A 15585-nucleotide genomic window follows, 5' to 3' on the forward strand; every position below is an offset into this window, starting at 1 on the left:
AGTGGTGGTTGGCTGGAATATGAGCATTGGTTACTGAAAATGTGTTACAAGACCTTCTGTCCCACTTGCGCTTCTTTGTTCATTTGGATAGCCACACAGTAGTGCTTAGTGAACGTAGGCACTGAAGACCATGTTGCCGCTTGGCAAATGTCTTGGATAGGTGTGTTTGCTAGAAACGTAATTGTTGCTCCTTTCTTCCTTGTTGAATGAGCATGAACTGCTCCTTGTAATGGCTGAGCTGCCTGTTTGTGGCAGTGCAGAATGGTTTGTGCAATCCATCGTGCAATGGTATTTTTGGTAAAAGGTCGTCCCAAAAAACTGCTGGCGAAGGATACAAAAAATTTGCTTTGTTTTTCTGTACTCTTTTGTCCTTTCTATATAGTGCATCACTGCCCTCCTAGCGTCTAGTGTGTGTAAGGCTCTTTCTGAGCTCGTGGACGGTTTTTGGAAAAAACTTGGTATTTGAACTGTCTGGTTGATGTGGAACTTAGACACCACCTTTGGCTTGAAATGCGGGTCCGTTCTCATGACAATCCTATCACTGTGTATTTGTAGGTAGGGTTCTTGGAGCGTTAACGCTTGCAATTCACTTACTCTTCGTAGTGATGTGATAGCCACTAGGAAGGCTGTCTTTAGAGTGAGCATATGCAGTGTAGCTATGTGAATAGGCTCAAATGGTGCTTTCATCAGTTGTGTGAGCACTACATTGAGGTTCCATGCTGGTGCTGGCATTCTGCCTGGAGGAGCGATCCTTTTTGCACCTTCTAGGAATCTCTTTACCACCTGTGATATGAAGAAACTTTTCACTGTTTCTCCTCTTGTGTAAGCCACAATTGCCACTAGGTGGACCCTTAGGGATGTGTAGCCTAGTTTATTTTTCAGTAGATGCGTCAAGTATCTTAGTACTGTTGATTCCTTAGTAATCTTTGTTTGCAGATTTTCTCTAATGCACCATTCGGTGAATCTCTCCCACTTTGCTACGTTGCACTTTCTTGTGATCAGTCTTCTTGCCTCTCTGAGTACCGCCATCGTACTTGCCGGTAATTTGAGGTGTGTGAACTCTAGGTCCCCAGGAGCCATGCAGCTAGGCTGAGGCTTTCTGGTTCTGGGTGTATTACTCTTCCGTTTTGCATTGTTAGCAGGTCCTTCCTGGCGGAGAACCTGTGTGTGTGCGTTTGTGACATCTCCATGATTTGTGGGAACCATGTTTGCCTGGCCCATTGGGGTGCTATCAGGATGAGCGTCATGCTGCTGAACCTGCACTTGTTCAGCACTCTGTGTAGTAGTGGTATTGGTGGAAAAGCGTATGCAAATGTCAATGATCAGCTTATCCATAGCGCATTCCCCAGGGACTGTTTGCACGGTACTCTGGATGCGAAGTTTTGGCATTTTACATTTTGGTGTGTTGCAAAGAGTGGAGTCCCCAATTTGTGGAATACCTTCTGGATTTCCTGTAGGTTGATCTCCCATTCGTGGGAGGCTGACGTCTGTCTGCTGAGCCAGTCTGCCTCTACATTGTCCTTCCCTGGTAGATGTATTGCTAACAGGTCTATTTTTCTGGGGATTGCCCATCACCAGATTTTCTGCGCTAGCCGGGAGAGTGTCACTGAATGTGTCCCTCCCTGCTTGTTGATGTAGAACATGGTAGTTGTGTTGTCTGTTTGTATCAGTACTCTTTTCCTGTACAGCAGTTTCTGAAAAGCCTTTAAGGCTAGGAACACTGTCTTGAGTTTTAGGTAGTTGATGTGCTTTATTGCATCCTGATGTCCCCACAACCCCCTTATTTTGAGGTGGTTTGTGTGCGCTCCCCACCCCTTCTGGGAGGCGTCTGTTGTAGTGGTTACAGTTGGAGTTGGTTGTGTGAATGATCTCCCCTGTACTAAGTTCTGCTGGTTCCACCACGCTATTTCTTGCTGTACTGTTTGTGTGACAACCACTAGATCCTCCCAACTCCCTGTCGCTTGTGACCATTGCTGCTGGATCCATTCTTGGAATGGCCTCATGTGTAGGTGAATATTTGTTACCAAATGTATGCATGATGCCATCATCCCCATCAGTTTGCTCACAGTCCTCACTATCAGAGCTTGCCCCTTGTGGTAAAGACACGTCTCCTTGCATATCGCCGGAGTCCTCTTTGCACATGGAATCACTGTGCATTGTATGGTGTTGATTTCTGCTCCTAAGAACCTCTTCAGTTGTTCTGGTTCTATTGACGTCTTCTCCGAATGGATCGAAAACCCCAGTTGGGCCATCTGTATAACTATCTCTATGTGCTTCCTGTACCTGTGGTATGAGCTTGCTTTTACCAGCCCGTCGTCGAGGTATGGGTATACATGTATCCCCTTCCTCCTTAAGTGTGCTGCTACTGCCGCCAGACATTTTGTGAAGACTCTTGGTGCTGATTTTAGTCTGAAAGCTAGCACTGTGAACTGGTAGTGATTTGTGCCTATTGTAAACCTGAGGAGGTGTTTGTGTTTGCTGTGGATGGGGATGGGGATGTGCAAGTAGGCGTCCTTTAAGTCTATAGTTGCCATGTAGTCTCCTCTTTGTAGTTGAGGTATGACCTCTTGGAGGGAGGTCATCTTGAACTTTTGAGTCTTTATGAACCTGTTTAGGAATCTGAGGTCTAGAATTAGACGTAATGTTCGTCTACCTTTGGTATGAGGAAGTAGGTTGAGTATACCCCTTTGTTTTTGCGGCACCATTTCTATTGCTCTTTTCTTTAGCAGTTCTCTTGCTTCCGTCCTCAAGCTCTTTTGTTGTGCGCACTCTGACCGTTGGCCTTCTGTTTTGCAGTGGCCTTTCCAGGTCTATACAGTACCCATATTGTATGAGGTTTAATATCCATTTGTCTGATGTTATTTTCCTCCACTCCTGGAGGAAGTGTCTTAATTTGCTGGTTTTTGTCTGGTCTCTTTCTGCACTTCCTGAGGTCTCATCCAGGAGTGCGTTGTTTCTGCTGATGAGTCACTTTCCTGTGGGAGGCTGACTTCCCCTCTGGCCGTTACCCCTTCCTCGGCTGCGCCCTCAAAAGGATTGTCCTCGGGGCTGGTACTGCCAGTTTTGCTGCTGCTGTCCCTGCTGCTGTCTCTGGTTACCCCCTTGATAACTTTGCTGGGTGGTTTGGTGTGTTGCCGCAGGCTGATGTTTCCTCTGCCTGTTGGTCTCCTGGACGGTGTTCCTCTTCTCATACCTCGTAACTGCAGCGCCCCCATAGATCTAGCTGTTTCATTATCTTTCTTCAGCTGGTTCAACTTTTCATCAACTGATGTTCCAAACAGTTGTTCCCCGTTGAAGGGTGTGTTGAGGATGTTGTTTTGGACCTCATTCTTGAACCCTGAAATTCTTAACCAGGCATGTCTCCTTTCCGTGATCCCCAGCATCATCTGCCTGCTCGATGTCTCTGCTGCGTCCAGGGCTGAACATGTATTAGCCATGTTCTTCCCTTCTTCTACCAGATGGCTTGCTCTTATCTGGTATTGTTCTGGTACGTGCTTGAGGAGTTCTCCCACTTCTTCCCAGTGCTGGTAAGCGTGTCTGTTGATGAGCGCATTGGAGTTGGCGATGCGCTGTTGTATGGCTGCACTCCTTTCCATCTTCCTACCTATCATGTCCATCCTCTTGCTTTCTTTGTCTGGTGGAGGGCCAGAGTTTGTGGGTATATTTGCTCTTTTCCGAGCTGTGGATGTAATGATGGAGTCGGCTGGTACTGACCCTCTGATGTACATGGGGTCCTTCGAAGAATGTTTATATTTTTTCTCTGCTCGTGGAGTCACAGCTCTACACATGGCAGGCTCTTTGAATGCCTCCTTCCCTGGTCCAGCACACTTGGGAGCATGGGCAGGAACTGGCTTTTAGTCTGTGAAGGCAGCAAGGTCTCCAAGAGGAAGCAAGACTGGGGTTTCTCTTCCTTTAACTGCACTCCATACGTCTCAGCCGCCCTTTTGATGACTTGATTGTAGATCCCTATGTCGTCCGGCGGCGAAGGCCTCGACGGATATGAATCTACGCCCTCTTCTGGTGATTCGGCGTCAAGTCCTCCCACGGCAAGTCGTGAGCCTCCGAAGAAGTCGACTCTTTGTAAGTCTCATCTTCTTCCCCTTCGCCTGTCCCGTAGTACAGGGCCTCTTCCTGTTCTTCTCCAGGTTCGGGTGTGTTCAGCGCTTCGAATTCCTCGACTCCCTTTTCTGTTTCGGGTGTAGTCTTAGACGGTATGCTGTAGAATTTTAGCTTTTCGTCGAAGTCTTTCTTGCGTTGCAAGATGTTAGCCATTTCGGCCTCGAGCCTCTTTCTTTTCTTCTCCATCTCTGCCGCGTGATCGGCTTCGATGGCCTCGACCTTCCTCTTCGCGGTTGACGACGTCGAAGTCGAAACCTGTCTCGGGCCTTCGCCTTTCGACGTCAAAGCCTCTTTTTCGTGGCTGCTCTTCGGCGCCTTCCCCTTGTCTTGGGATTTTGCCGCCTGGAAGTCCTTCTCAGAGGATCCGACGGTCTGTTTGACCCTGGATGCAGTAGTCGACGTCGAGTGTTTCGACAGCCCTGCTCCTTTCGAGGACTTTGGCTCGCCTTTGCGATTATCAGTGGAGAGTTTAGGGTTCGACGACTCTTTTACCTCCTTCGATGTTTTCTTTTCGACCTCTTCTGGTCCTTCTGCTACGTTGTCTTCCTCTCCGCTGGAGAGTCCCAAATCTCGTAGCGATGGGGGCGTCCCCTGCCCCTGCATGTTGTAGTTTGCTCTTCTCTGTCTCTCCCTTACTCTGAGAGTCTTCGGGGTGAACGCTGCACAGGCGCTGCAGTCCTCGCTTCGATGGTCGAGCGGCAAGCAGTGATTGCAAACCGGGTGTTAGTCCTTTGGCGCGTACATGTGGTGGCAGTTTGCACAGAATTTGAACGGAGTCTTGTCCATCACCGCGCCCAGGGAGCCCCCTGTATGCACATTCTCCTTCGAAAAACGTCAAATTCTTCGAAGTTCTCTGAACTGTAGTCGAGTTTCTTCTTACTTGGTCTCTGGTGTCTTCCCCGGTGATATATTCCAATCTTTCGTCGATTCTTCTGTCCAAAGTTCTTGGAGCTCCTTCCTGTTGATCCAGAACCAACGGCGGAAAAAAGAATCTGAAGATGGCGACCAAAGGTGGGGGCTTCCGGAGGAAGCGCGTCGACGTCACGAAGGACATCAAATGGTGGTATGTCGACGCCCACCTGGGCCACGAGAAAAAAAAAAAAAAAAGAGAAGAAATCCTACAATTCTGGACCCAACCACTAGATGGCGGAATAATGCACAGCATAGTGAAACACTGCAAAACTGGATGTGCTTATAACTAAGCAGCGAACAGACTACTTTTAATTTGACTTTAAAAGCATCAACAGTCTTGTTCCGTTTAAGTGACTTTCTTCCTTGATCGAGTATGAGATGTGCAAGTAATTCAAGTATTAGCCTCTGAAATTTATAATCGGGTGACTTCAGACGCTGGAAGTTTATTTAAGTCATCTCGTATCTAGAGGTCCTTAGCTGTTTGAGCAATTTGTCTTTGGTGATCCTTGGGAAGAATTAATTTTATGGTGTGACTTCAGACTGACACGCTGTGTTTTGAATGGACTGTGTTTATTCTTAAACTTGTCAGCTTGTCTCGGTTCTATTACTGATTTATGGCTTGACAAGAAAAGTTAAAGAAATAATCACAGGGCTGCTCGAGCTCCAACGCGGCTTTGATTCAAATATAAACTTGCATCAATGCTCTTTTCTTACCTCATCGATCTTCGGAGTGCCCGAGGTTCCGGCACTCTTCTGTGAACATCAAGTTTGTAGCTGCGTCCTTCGTCAACACGCAGTTTAAGTGAGCGTGACGGCCATATTGCCTTGGTTGCTTGGTAACAGAGAATTGGCAACAACGTTCGTCAACACGCAGTTTACCTGAGCGTCACCGGCACCAGGCAACGCCTTGGTTGCCTGGTAACAGTGAATTGGCAACAACGTTACCTGGAGACAACGCTTCAGTGTTTCTCAATTTCTTTCGTACTGGCATTTCGGCGTGCATTATACATAAAGCATCAGTGGCACGCAAACTACTTCACATGGTGTGTTTCCTGATTTTCTCAGTGACGCGCACACTTTTGTTAAATCAGCGTGTTTTATGACTTCACAGTGACATGCACACTTGCTGATTAGCGTTCCTGTTAAGAGTGCCTGCAGTGATATACACACTTATATTAAAGTTAGCGTGTTATAGATGCTATTCCAGTGACACGCACACTTGATGGTTGTGGATTTCTTCACAACAATTGCTTCAAAGTGTTCTGCTTGTGACACCCCAGTGGCACGCACACTTTTGCATGTTGTGGTTCATAATACTGCATAGCGTGTTCTTCCTGTGACACGCATAATTTATGTTTGTGAATTCCTACACAATACTTAAAATATTTTAATACTTTTATTAGTGATAACTTTCACCTATTTTATAGGGTATTGTTGAATAAGTCAATTGGCACTTGTGAATTTCATTATACATTGTAAAATGCAGAATGTTACAGTGGATCCTTCCTTTTTATCCAGTCCTGGAACGCCACCCATACAATGGAAAAAGTGGAAGTTAGTTTTTGAAAGATATGCTAGGGTTTGTGGTCCTTCACTTAGGGCTGAAAGGAAGTCCTCTTTGCTCCTTCATTGTTTAGGGTCTGAAGGACAAGAGTTTTTTGACCATTTACCCGATCTTGCTCCCGCAGAAGCCAGAGACTTGAATGACTATGAAATCTGTATAAAAAAAACTTGACAAGCACTTCCTTCCCAAGGTTGGTACAATATTGAAAGATATCAATTTGCAAAGCGTATGCAAGGAAATGATGAGACAATTGAAGGGTATGTGACTCATTTAAGAAAACTCACTTCATCATGTAAATTTGAGCGCATCCGGGATCAATTTATGTTCGGGTGGAGCATTGAAAAGGTCAGAGAGGAATTGTGGCTGAGAGATGAGCCCACTCTTGATGAAGTCTTAACAGTTGCTAAGCAAATAGAACATCCACTTAAATGTGTAGCGGTCATAAAAAAAGATTCTGAGAAGGATCTAAAGGTAAATGTGGTTAAAGACACGTCCGAAAAGAAAATTTTAAAGGATAAGAAAGAATATGTTAAAACAAGGACAGAGAGAAAGTGTTACAGGTGTGGCAAAGCAGGGCACCTTGCCAATATAATGATAGAAAGTGCCCAGCACTTAATCAAACCTGCTCTAAATGTAAGAAAAAATGACACTTTATAGTGTTATGTAAAAGTAGACCTAGACCCAAGGTTAAGGAGGTGGAACTTTATGAAGGTGGTAAGGGTGGATCTGGCTCTGAAGATTTTGACTGTGGACAGATAGTGAGTCAGGTTGAAAATTAAACCAATAACAAATCTTGTCCCTTTGATGAGATTATGGCTGAAGGGGAAAGGACTAGAGTTTTATTTGACTCTGATGCTAAAATTACTATAGTCCCCAATGAATTTTATGATAAAAAGTTAAAGAAAAATGTATTTTAATGAAACCAGCCATTATCCCTTTAGCATATGGAGGTGAGCCTATTAAACTACAAGGATATTTTGTGGGGCTCATAGAATCTAAGGACAGATTGGTCTCTGGGAAAATGTATGTGTCTAAGAAAGGGGACAGTATAATCAGCTGGATACACCAAGGTGATCTGGGGGTGTTTCTGGATCCTAATGCTATACCACTTATACAAGTTACAGATAGAGTTTGTTCGGTGGTAAACAAATAGTGATACTGAATTTGTATGCAATTTGAAAACAGAATTTCCTGATGTTTTTAAAGAGAATTTAGGATGTTTAAGTGGTTATCGGCAAAAAATTCTGTTAAGTTGTTGTAAAGTTAGGAATGTGCCCCTCTCTGTTAGGGAAGACATGAAAAGAAAGATATTAAAATTGAAGGATTGGGAAATTATAGAAAAAGTTGAGGGTACAGAATGGTTAGCTCCATTTGTCACTGCGCGCAAACCCAATGGGGATTTGCGTCTCTGAATTGATTTGAGGCTGCTCAATAAATGTGTAGTGGTAGATCGATATCCTTTAGCAAACATTACTGAATTGTTGGTTCTACTTGATGGTGCAAAGGTTTTCAGAACCATCTATCTTACATCTGCTTACCACCAGATTGAATTAGAAGAATTGTGCAGAGACTATACATCTTTTGTTACAACTTTCGGCACATTTAGATTCATAAGGATGCCGTTTGGATTGGTGTATGCTTCATCTGTATTTCAGCGAGCGATGGAAAGTGTTCTTAAGGGTCTTCCTGGTGTATGTATATATCAAGATGATATTTTGATCTTTGCTAAGGATGGGGTTGAGCATGACTTAAGACTTAGATCTGTATTGAAGAGTTTGTGCAACCATAATCTCACTGCCAAAGTGGAGAAGTGCAAATTTAGATCCAACTCAATCAATTATTTGGGTCATGACATAACTGGTGAAGGGGTTAAACCCAAAGAAGGTTTGATCAAAACCATCAGGAAAATGTGTTCAAATAAGTCTGAACTAATGACATTTTTAGGCATGATTGAGTATTATGCAAAATTTGTGAAGGGTTTTGATGATTCTACTGTCAATATGAGATGTTTGTTACGCAAAGGTGTAGATTTTGTGTGGTCAGCTGTGAGAAGGAAATTATTGCCATCAAATAAAAGCTCAATCAGGCACCTTTTCTTAGAAGCTTTAATCCTGCAATCAAACCCATTCTAGTTACAGATGCCAGTGAGAAGGGGTTAGGAGCTGTGCTACAACAACCTGGTCCCACTGGTATGCAAACTATAATGTTCTTGACACTAAGTTTCAGGGATCCTGAAACTCGCTACTCTGCTGTAGAAAGAGAGTCACTGGCAGTGTTTTGGGCAATAAAGAAATTAAAAAAGCTTCTTTGGGGTTTAGACTTTGAAGTACACACGGACCACAAACCCTTGGTGGAAATATTTAGTAAAAAGGGTTTAGATTTAATTTCTAGTAGAATAACCAAATGGACCATTGGTTTACAAGAATATAGTTTTATGGTCAAATACATTCCTGGAATTGACAATGGAGTAGCTGATGTGTTGTCACGTTTAGTTACCAATTAATTTACACATGAAGATGGATCGGACAATGAGGATGAATGGGTGTGTGTTGTGGACCATGATATTATTTCTGAGAAAAGGTGGTGTGATGAGTTAGCTCTTGATACAACTCTGTGTGAAGTAATGTCTTTAGTTCAAAAAGGATGGAATAGTAGTAAGGATGGATCGGAATTCACAAAACCATTTTGGGTCATACGGAATGAGCTATCTGTAGAGAATGGGTTGTTGTTTCGTGGCACAAGATTAATTCTACCCAACAGTCTTAGAAAGGAATTGGTTGATTTGGTTCACTCCTCTCATTCCGGACTATCCAAGAGTAAAGAAAGATTACGGATGTCATATTGGTGGCCTGGGATGGACAAAACTGTTGAGCGTGTTATCAGAGATTGCATTCCATGCACTCTGAGTGACAAATTGAAGTGTACACATGTGCAACCCAATGGTTTTAAAGAAGGCGTCCTAGTAGGCCTTGGCAAGACATAGCTTTAGATATTGTTGGGCCTATACATTGTAAAGAGGCACAGATTTATTTATTGGTTGTCATTGACATGTACTCAAGATGGCCTGAGATTTTCTTTTTATCTGTTGTCCATTCTAACAATGTAATTCAATGTTTGAAAAGTTTGTTTGCTAGAGAAGGTTTACCTGTATCTATATTGACAGACAATGGTGTACAATTAATTTCTAAGGACATGGAAGAATTTTTATCTTCAAAAGGTATTGTACATAAAACTTGTTCTCTTTACCATCCCGAGGCAAATGGAATGGTTGAGAGATTTAACAAAGTTCTTAAAGAAACCATTGTGTTAGCTAAATCCCTACTTTTAGACTGGAAAAAAGAGGTTATGATGAAGGTAGAGGAGTATAGATTATCTCCACATGCAACTACTGGAAAAACACCCTTCTTATTGTTTCGTGGTAGAGTGCCAAATACGTGTGTAGAACCATTTTGGGTGAACAAATATGAATTGGGAAAAGGGAAAGAGAGTGTGTGTGACAAATCATTGGTACAAAAAATGGAAGAAGAAAAAGCCAGGCAGAGGAAAAAGTATTTTGATGTCAAGAAAGCTGTAAAGAAAACTGAAGTAAAAGTAGGTGATTGGGTTATGATTAAGTGCCCTGGAATGGTAGGGAGCTCTTTATCTAAATTAATGAAACCCATCAAAGTCATTAAGGTTTTTAATAATGCAATACAAACGCAAAATCATCGCATTTGGAACCTAAGTAGAGTAGTGGTAGTCAAGGGTAATTTTGACAGTAATAAAGATGTCAATTCACCAACTGAAGAACATACTTCCATTTGTCCCAAGCTTCTTGTGGATAAAGCATCTAAGATTTCTAGAAGTTCATCCTGGGTAATTAAGCGACCTGGATCTCTCTTTGATTTTGTTTAATTATTAATGGTTTGTGTACCGATATATTTTTCATATTAAATTGTAAAAAAGGGAGATGTGTGGTATTACCTAGTTATCTCAGCATGTTATCTTATGAATGCCTTATGTTATGTCATATTGGAATCCTAGGTACGTCATGATGTTCTAGGCATGAGAAGGTTCTGTATTTTATCAGTTGTTGCTGTTGCCTGCTTGCTGATGGATGGGATCTTTCTCTTGGAATAAACAACTTGGAAATAGCATTCCTTTGTCCTGAGTTATTTCTCTAGGAATGCTTCAGAGCCCTTAGTATAACCTTATTGAAGCAAGGCAAACATCCAGCGAGATGTGAATCCTATAGACCGTTATCACTCCTAAACATAGGCACGAAGATACTTGCTAAAATAATAGCGACCAGGGTGTGGCCACTTTTGCCAGCGCTTGTGCTCCTGGATAAATCGGGATTCCTCCCAGAACATTCAACTACGCACAACCTAAGAACAATATTCGCTGTGATGCAGCAAGTGGATCCGGACATTAAAGCTAAAGCTGTGCCGCTTGATGCAGTTAAGGCTTTCGATTCTATAAAATGGAGCTTTTATGTTTGATGTGCTACACAGTATAGGCATGCCACAAGCATTTACACAATGGATATGCTTATTGTACACTGATCCGGTTGCTAGAATATGGGTTAAAACACTCATTCCTCTCTAATACCGATATGTAGAGGAATGCAGTAAGGCTGCCCAATGTCCCCCATGCTATTTGAGCTTGCATTAGACCCCTGGCATGTACAGTGCAGCACAAACATGCGGACGCAGCACTAAGATTTAGGCAGCGGCAATTGGCTAGAATACTATAGGCAGACGATATGGTGCCTTATGTCCGAAACCCGGAAGAATGGTTAAGCTCCTTGATAAAGGAGGATGTCAAATAAGAAATGCTCTCCGGTCTTCGAGCAAATTAGGAAAAATCACCTATATTTCCCCTAACAGATAGCACAGTGCCACCGACCTGGACTTCCCGCTGGAATGGAGCATTGAACCATTTAAGTACCTGGGTGTGTGGATACACCAAGACCCGAAATAATACTCAAAGAGAACTACGGCCGAGCACTATTGACTATGGAGGTCGAGGTGGCCCGATGGATAAAACTACAGTTGACACTAGCAGAAAGGGTGGAAATTATAAAGATGGTAGTGCTCCCATGATTTCTTTATCTGTTTACCAACGTTCCCCTCAACCTGACTAAAAAAGCATTCTTTACCGCACTACGCTCCAACCTGATCAGATTGGTTTGGGTGGGTAAATAACCCCGCTGTAGCTGGGAGGTACTCACTGGACCATATGCACAAGGTGGGGGGTTCGGGCCCCGGACCTATATCTATTCTACCTTTGCGCTAAGGCACACTTTGCACACTACTGGTACTCCCGCACTTTTTCCCCCATATAGCAGTAGAAGCAGAAGCGGTACACCCCATGCCACTCACAGCTCTATTGTCAAAAATGCACCAACGAACCCCAGAAGGGAATTCAGCACAACCGACAGTACGGTTAAGGCCTGGCAGAAAATGGCAAATCATGCTGAGAAAATACCACTATTTGGCCCTGCATTGCCATTGGCACACCACCCTAGCATATCAGTCACACAGGAACCTAAAGCGCTAACCCCTCCTGGCAGACATAGGTGTTGTCACTATGGGAGATGCAAACCCGGATGGTGCATTTATCACCCTGGAAACTGTCTCTGCACATAAAAATAGTACTCCTATACTGACATTTACAAACCACAGACTGAACAAAGCCCTTAGAACTGTAAATTCACTACACCCAGCTGCACCGCAGATATTGAAACAGTTACAAGTAATGCTTGACAGCTCGTCTCGAACAAAACTGGTCACCCGATTATATAATGCAATGTAGGCAGAGACAGCCCCACAATATAGAAGAGGTATAGAGAGGTGGAATAGAGTACTAGACACTCCAATCACAAGGAAAGATTGGGAATATTGCTGCACACTAACTGGGAACCTGACAGCTAACTGCAACCTACGAATCATCCATTTTAAATATATACAACAGCTATACTACACTCTGGTGCAGTTGCATGGATAAAGCCTGAGGGAGTCCGCTACATGTAAAGATGTAACACATTAGACGCAGACTTTATGCATCTAGCGTAGTATTGCTAGAAGTTACAGGATTACTGGGTGCAGGTAACTAAGGCACTTTTGGATAGGACAACGGAGGTAGTGGCGTGCACCCCGTAATTATGGCTGCTGGGTCTTGTTGCAGGGCTACAACCACAGAATCCGAGACTAGTGGCGATTGCACTCCTGCTGGAAAAAAAGGAAAGTAGCTCAAAACTGGGGCAGTAGAAGAGCACCACAACTTGCACAATTGTTAAAATATATAACATACAGTAAAGATCAGTTGACTCAATATGCGGAGAAACTCCCAACGCCGTCTATGCCCAAAGACAGATGGGCACCCTTTACAGCATATCTATTGGAAAACTAACAAGAAGACCCAGCAGACATGTCTCCTGATAATTGACTTAATCGTGTTATTTTCTCCCTACTGGTCCCTGCGGGGTGACACGATGTATGTAAACTAAACCCTGTATGTATACCAACACCCTGTAGATGAGATATGTATACAGCATGAATAATGTAATTGTACCTTTCGCTTGTATTATAGAACTGAAAAAAGTGAATTAAAAGAAATAAAGAAATAAAGGCAACATAAGAGGTACAGGAGGAGGAGAAGGGAGGGAAGGGGAACAACGAGCAGGAGGCAGGAGAGCGGTAGCTCGGCCGTGTCTCATAGGCCTTTTTGAAGTTGGGAGGACTGGTGGGTTGATGGCCTCCTCAAAAGTCAACTTCCTCTTATGAGGAACATAGTACTTTGGCACCTGTGGAGGTTTCGCCAGGATCAGATCAGTGCCTGGCTGGATCTGCTACTGCCGAGAGCATCCAAATGTTCCTGCAGACGCTTGAGGATTGGCTGAAATCTGCAGAAGCCGCAGAGGAGGCAGCGGTGGAAGAGGGTCTTGACGGGACTTAAGATGGCCACCCACCAGAGGGCGTTGAACTATCGCAGTGCCGAATGGCTCAGGTTGATGAGTCTCTGAGCCATACTGACCCTCAGCACCAAGTGTTTTGATGCAATCTGCCTTGGCTCTGAAATTTTCCATAGGGCATAGGGTGAATCTTTGAATCCGGCCCAAAGTGGCAGACAAGGCTCTGTGTTTTGTGGAGAAGTTCGGCGCAGTGTGTGAAACCAGTGTCTGTCTGTCTTGGAATGGTGGGGGTCAGCCATGACTGGAAGGCAGTGGCGCATTAGAAGCCTCATGGGCGGCACAGGAGCTCGGGCTGATATCTCCAAGTGGTGAGTTCAGGGATCATCATTACTCACTGTGAACTTATGTTGCTGCTGGGCCGAATAACAGGTTTTAATCAACATGGTTGGCTCAGTATTTAATCTTTTAACGGCCAATGAAATGAATACCATTTAACCTGGGTAACAATAACACTTATTTACAGGGTTAGGAAAGGGTAATAATATTGATCAAGCACTACATATCAACACAGATGAGTATAATAAAATGCAAAAAAAGGAAATCCCAAACTGAAGCAACCCCATGTACAAAATGCTTTGGAAAAGATTTTAAAAAAATACTTGTTTGCTGATTCAGCACTTACTTCCTCTGCAGTATCCTTCTCTATGCGCACTATTTTATTCTCCCAGTAGATGCGCTGGGATTCCAGTTGGCTTGTTAATAAATAGGAGTACTACAGAAACACAAAGAAAACAGAACATACATTAGGAAAGAGGTAAAAAAAACTAATGAGAACACACAGTTATATTCCTGTTACTGCTACCTTTGTGTAACAAAGTTACATGCTACAAAAAGTACCACAAAATAAAGTACAAGTAAAGCACCTTGGTGGTTAACTTACTCATTATCAATGGTATAGGAGGAAAAAATTATTTGCAGAATCCTCCTGAACATACAGAAATTAAGCAATGTCAGCAAAAATGATCAGACAAATTGCAATAATATGGACAGGAAGAGAATATGAATATTGCGATCAGCTGGAGGTGGAAGTGTAAATCCTAATAAATTATCCTTTCGAAACTAACCAAGTGTAAAAAAACCACACAAAAAAACCACAAGTGATTATGCACCAAATGTTACGGTTTTAAGTACAGACTGTTACCAGCCATGCAGCTGTAACAGCCGATTGAAAGTTATTGGAAGTGAGAGTAGCTGGACAGCAAGGTGGCACTCAAGCGTTGGAATTGCTGAGTATCAGCTTAGTCTCTGTCTAAGGAAACAGCATGAATTCAATGTGCTTCGGTTTGTGCAGATGAGTGAAGTGCCATCCTCCTGGTAAAAGAAGACTGGTGAGTATCGCCTTTGCACTATGGTAGCCACCTGTGTCAGAGCACAGGCATGCAGAGGAGTTGGCAAAACTACGCTCAAGCTAGCAAAATGGGGCAGATGGAGGGAGCCCTGCCAAAAGTGCAATCATAAGAAGACACCCATGACCTCACTGTGCTCCTGAAAGGTGAATCAGCAAAGCAACCCAAGAAATGTCTACTTAATGCCTCACCTCTGCTAGAAGGGAGAGCTTGAACCAGATTATATGTTGGAATTGCGGGGCTCCTAGTATGTATAGAAGGTGTTTGGTAATACTGGTGATCAGGAGACAGGAAAAGCAAGGACCAGGCTAGGGATTGTGTAACCAAGCCTTCAGTAAGGAATATGCTACTTACCAGTATGCATCTGTTCTTGGCATGTAGAGCTGCAGATCTACACACTTTTGCATAGATCGCCATCTGGTGTTGGGCCCGGATGTTTGCAGTTTGTTTTTCCTCTTGGAAAGTCTTTGGAAGTCACGAGGTCGGTGACTCCTCCTTTGGATCGTATTGCGCATGGGCTTCGGCTCCATCCTCAGATTGTTTTTCGCCAACAGGGAAAGGTGGAGCGTAGCAATAACAGTGAAGAAACCCATGTGTGTTGTATCTAAACAAGATCGACTGGAACAGATACAGGTAGCCGGGGAGGCGGGTGGGCGTGTGTAGATCTGCAGCTCTACATGCCAAGAACA

General features: G+C 43.6%; 1 protein-coding gene across 1 annotated transcript in view; it reads right to left on the reverse strand.

The window, feature by feature from the left end:
* The window catches only part of BRAP (BRCA1 associated protein), a 252112-nt gene that overhangs the window by 27475 nt on the left and 209052 nt on the right, over positions 1–15585 (reverse strand). Inside the window, exon 10 of the mRNA XM_085633526.1 lies at positions 14173–14262. Coding sequence (XP_085489652.1) covers positions 14173–14262 — 90 coding nt within the window. The remainder of the gene's footprint in view (positions 1–14172; positions 14263–15585) is intronic.

This window comes from Triturus cristatus, chromosome 11, assembly GCF_964204655.1.
Source record: "Triturus cristatus chromosome 11, aTriCri1.1, whole genome shotgun sequence".
In the NCBI taxonomy this organism is placed as follows: Eukaryota; Metazoa; Chordata; class Amphibia; order Caudata; family Salamandridae; genus Triturus; species Triturus cristatus.